At 31.2% G+C, this 4,755-nt stretch overlaps 1 protein-coding gene across 2 annotated transcripts in view; it reads right to left on the reverse strand.

Annotated features, from left to right (window-relative positions):
- The window catches only part of pigeon (protein), a 23,293-nt gene extending 21,847 nt beyond the window's left edge, over window positions 1-1,446 (reverse strand). For both annotated transcript variants that reach the window (XM_070114467.1, XM_070114466.1), the window contains exon 1: window positions 1,359-1,446. In XM_070114467.1, the coding sequence (XP_069970568.1) occupies window positions 1,359-1,407 (49 nt within the window). In that variant the 5' untranslated portion in view covers window positions 1,408-1,446. The remainder of the gene's footprint in view (window positions 1-1,358) is intronic.
- Between the last annotated feature and the right edge of the window lie 3,309 nt (window positions 1,447-4,755).

The raw sequence follows: 4,755 nt of genomic DNA on the forward strand, positions 1-4,755 counted from the left end.
ATTTTCCATATGAATTATTTCCTAAAAGTAACAAAATACATCAATCTAATTATAAATGTGGTTATGCACTTATAGCAGCTGCTAACAAACAGAAACCCTGTAAATTCTAGCAGAACAGAGCTTAATTTGATTCCTTGGAGGTCTATATATTGTACATATGATGGTCATGATAATGGTGATTTGGTACTAGTTCAGAAAAGTACAGTATGAAGCAACATTTTGGCCTAGTGTGCTGTGACCAAGGCCAACCAACTGTGTTTTTTTTATATATATGTGGGGAGCTAATTTTAATATAAATCTTTATTCTAATTGTTTGGGTAATCTTTACAATACGGACACACTAATTTATGGCAAATTAGATATGATATTCTTGAAGAGGAGAAAAAAAAATGTAGTCGTCAGTACATGAAACAATCTCCAGACATGAACGGAAACACCGCAAATGAAGGTAAAAGATTGCAGAACGCATTACTCTCATCCAAAGTCCACTTAGTGCTCCTGAGTTTCAGCTTAATCTTGTCGTGCATACTGAAGTGAAGACAATGTTTCCTCGGGAGTGTTGGGGGGCAGAGCCCCTATCAAACCATCTCTTTGGCAGTCCCCGAAGAGCATGCCCAGTCACAGTAACTTACATTGATGGTTAAAATTTGAGACATGGAGTTAGGGACATAGACTGTGATGAGAGTATTTGTATTGTGAAGAATTACCAGCTGTTTTCATCTTGTGAATAAATCAAACAAGCTTTTCAAGTTCAATCTGTGACAATAATGTCTGAGAAGAATATGCCTTAATGTGTGAATCTACTGATTCCATGTACTATTCATTTTCAATTACATGTAGGATTATGTCTGAAAATTTGGTTGTGCTAATAAATATACATTGATTACATTTCCATATCAGTGTATTAATGAAAATGGCCACACGTATACTAACGCCAATAGCATAAGGGGAATTGAAAAATCAATATGATCTACGTACAATATGTGAACAAAAAGCTGAATTACTTGCAAAAGAAAGTGGTTGAATGTTGGAAACCCACTACCCGTTTGCCGTGATTTAAGACAATTTGAATCGTTGTGTCTTATTTCCCAGTTAACCCAACTAAACTCTTTTATTCCCATATCTAATCTCTCTTCCTGTGAAATGAAATCTTTTCTAAAACGGCAATATACCCAATTTCTCAGCATGACCTTTAAAACCAACATTAATTCACAAATTTCGATAATAAACATTCATCAATAATCACATCAATATTCACTTTCCTATCATAAAATCCTATTACAAAACGAGGCTCCTTCTTATATTACTTCGAGCTTCATCAAAAACTAAAGAATATAATAAGGAAACTGAAAACTTACACTGATTTTCTTCCAAAAAGAGGATTGGCTTTGCAGTGACAGCCGCCATCGTCGTCCCCTTGTTGTGTCGTCTGTTTGTTTATGTCTGGAAACAGAGACGCAGAGCGATGCGCAGAGAGGCGAGGGAGCATTTATTTAATTTTTTGACTTTGACAAGTTTATTGAGACAAAAGGTTACATCTCAAAAGGATGTGGTAACGTAGGTATTCCTCACCCTTATCTTGATAAGTCCTTTAATGGCATATAACTTCTGTTACAAATAATGTGGCTTAGTTTTTGTTTTGATTTTGGAAAGTATATAATTAGAATTATCATTATCATTTTCATTATTATCATTGCTACCACCATCATTATCAAAGTTATTGTTATTCTATCACTATTATTAGAGTAATTATTATCATTAACATCATCTTCATTACCATCACCACCATCTTGACTGCTATCATTATCATCATCATTACTATCTTTATTACTACAATATTCTCATTATCATTATTTTATTCTCATTATCATCTTCATTACTATTATCATTCTCATTATTCTCATTATCATTATTTTATTCTCATTATCATCTTCATTACCATTATCATTAGCAGTAGTAGTAGTATCATTATTATCATAATCATCATGATCACTTTTTTGCTGTTATTTTTATTATTTCTATTATCATTTTCATCATCAGTATTGTTATCATTATCATTATCATCATTATTTCAGTTATTATCATGATTATTATCATCATTATCATCATAATTACCGTGGTCAATTTAGATAGAATGAAACCACAGACTGTCATTTGTCTTCATCTATCTCTCTACTTGGTCTAAGACTCATTTTCAGAAAATGATTTTATACTTCCAACAGAATCCCCAGTCATGTCTCCATTCTATAGTCCTTTTGTGCTAATTCTATAGATTGATTTAAGATGTAGTTTATACTTCCATCAACTTCTCGTCTCCTTTATTATTTTTTCTCTTGGGATTTCTTGACATTTATTTATCCTTATTGCGTGTTCTAAAGTAGCCATTATAGGACTCTCTGTGTCTTGTTTCATAGTTACAGTTCAATTTCCTTTTTTTATTAATCTTTTTTTATTCATTTTGCGTTATTGTAAGTTTTTCTGTTCATTTCTGCATAAAAAAATTGTATGTGTCTGCATATACCATAGCTGAGCTTAATTAGCAAGTGAATTTATTAGTCTTCTCTCGATACTATTGTTTCAAATGTCTAACCCACTACCTAGCAAATAGACCCTGGAATTCTCTAGCTAATAAACTAACCCTAAATTTTCAGCTAGTAAACTGGCCTTGAAAATCCCTAGCTCAAACGCCTATATTCAGGCTCTCTAGCTTTTAAATCTACCCTGAAACCCCATAACTAGTAAACCGACCCTGGGAGTCTTTATCTAGTATATCTCATAAACCGACCCCGAATAACTCCAGCTAGTGAACCGACCCTGAAAACCTGCAGCTGGTAAACCGACCTTAAAACTCTCCAGTAAAACCAGGTCACAATTAGTCTTCTCTGTCTTGGGATCAGCCTCGCCTAAGTCTGGCCAGCTACAGCCAAAGAATATAGTCATTGCTGCAGCTTTTGATTGGTCAGCTGACCTTACTTCGACGAGGCTGTCTCGGGATCCCAGGACAGAGGAGCCAAGTGTGACCCTAACTTCAGTAAACCGACCCTGAAAAATTAAATAAACCCACCCGAAAAAACTAATTCCAGTAACCGACCCCTAAATACCTAACAACATCAAGTAGCCAGGGATAATTCCGCAATAATTCTGATTTCTCGTCTTCCCGTTCGCTCCCACGCGGTTGAACGTTGGTGAGGATAACCTAACAAATGAGATCATTTTACGTAGGTTGCAAAAAGGTTTCATACTAGTAGGTTCTCTCCCTCGTTTGTGTGCAGAGGTTGTTATAGGAGAGCTCGTTAAACCGCCATTATTATCATCATCGTTACTGTTATTATTATCATCATCGTTACTGTTATTATTATCATCATCGTTACTGTTATTATGAACATCATTAGGTGTTATCATCGACATTATGATGTGATTGATCATTATCGTTATTACTTCCATTATTATTGACACTAGTTTTATTATTGTGACCTTTTGTTATATTGCTATTATGATTATTATTATCATCATAATTATTATAATCATCATTAATATTTCTACAACTATCATTATCATCATTATAAGGATTATTGTCTCATTGATAATGATTATGGAAATGATGATGATAAGGATTAAGATGATATTATCATCATCATCTTCATTATCCTCATCATCATCATCACTATCATAATCATCGTTATCATCATCATTATCGCCATAATTATCATCATCATTTACGAGAAATTTGCAAACCACCAAATAGTCCACCAAATATCTAGTTAGTAAATGATAAAAAAGAAACGAAATTAATTTATTAAAGTATATAAAAAATGATTAATTAAAAAACATAAAATCAAAATAGAAAAGCATTTTAAAACCTCAGATCATTCTATTGGCTAAACACTAATAAATGAAACATCACTGCATTAATGACTATCATTACCATCATCACCATCATAATTATTAATATTAGTCTATGTCATTATTTTAAGGGATATTATCATTATCGATATTTATCAAATTCCATGTGATAAATTCTGGAAGAAAATAAAAATATAGATAAAATCAAACAAGTAGATACGTGAACGATTAAGGTCGAGTAGTAGATAAGAAACAAATTCGTAAATGGGAAATATAATAAAAACGTAAGTAAGAACAATTAAATAAAGTCGTAAATAAGAACAAGAATAAAGACGTAAGAACAATTAAATAAAGTCGTAAATGAGAAACAGAATAAAGACGTAAGAAAATTTTAATAAAGTCGTAAATAAGAAATAAAGACGTGAACAAGAAACAAAATGAAGTTGTGAATAAGAAAAATAAATAAGGTCGTAAATAAGAAAAAAAAAATTCGTAATTAAGAAAAAAATGAAATAAGAAATAGAATAAGGTCATAAATAAGAAATGCAATAAAGACGTAAATAAGAAATAGAATAAATTTGTAAATAAGAAAAATTAAATATGATCGTAAATAAGAGATAAATAAATTAAAGCCTTAAATAAGAAAAAAATAATATCATAAATGAAAATGAAAAAAATAATTAGTCATAAATAAGACATTGAATAAAGTCATAACAGAAAAAATAAATAAAATCGTAAATAGAAAATATAATAAAGACGCAGCGAAATAGGATAAAGTCGTAAATAAGAAAAAACTAAGGTCGTAAATAATATATATATTTTTTTATAAAATCGTAAATGAGAAATGAAATAAAGTCGTAAATTAGAAATAGAATAAACGAAAAGATGAAGAAGTGGAAATTTCGTAAATAT

This window comes from Penaeus vannamei, chromosome 36 (assembly GCF_042767895.1).
Source record: "Penaeus vannamei isolate JL-2024 chromosome 36, ASM4276789v1, whole genome shotgun sequence".
Classification (NCBI taxonomy): Eukaryota; Metazoa; Arthropoda; class Malacostraca; order Decapoda; family Penaeidae; genus Penaeus; species Penaeus vannamei.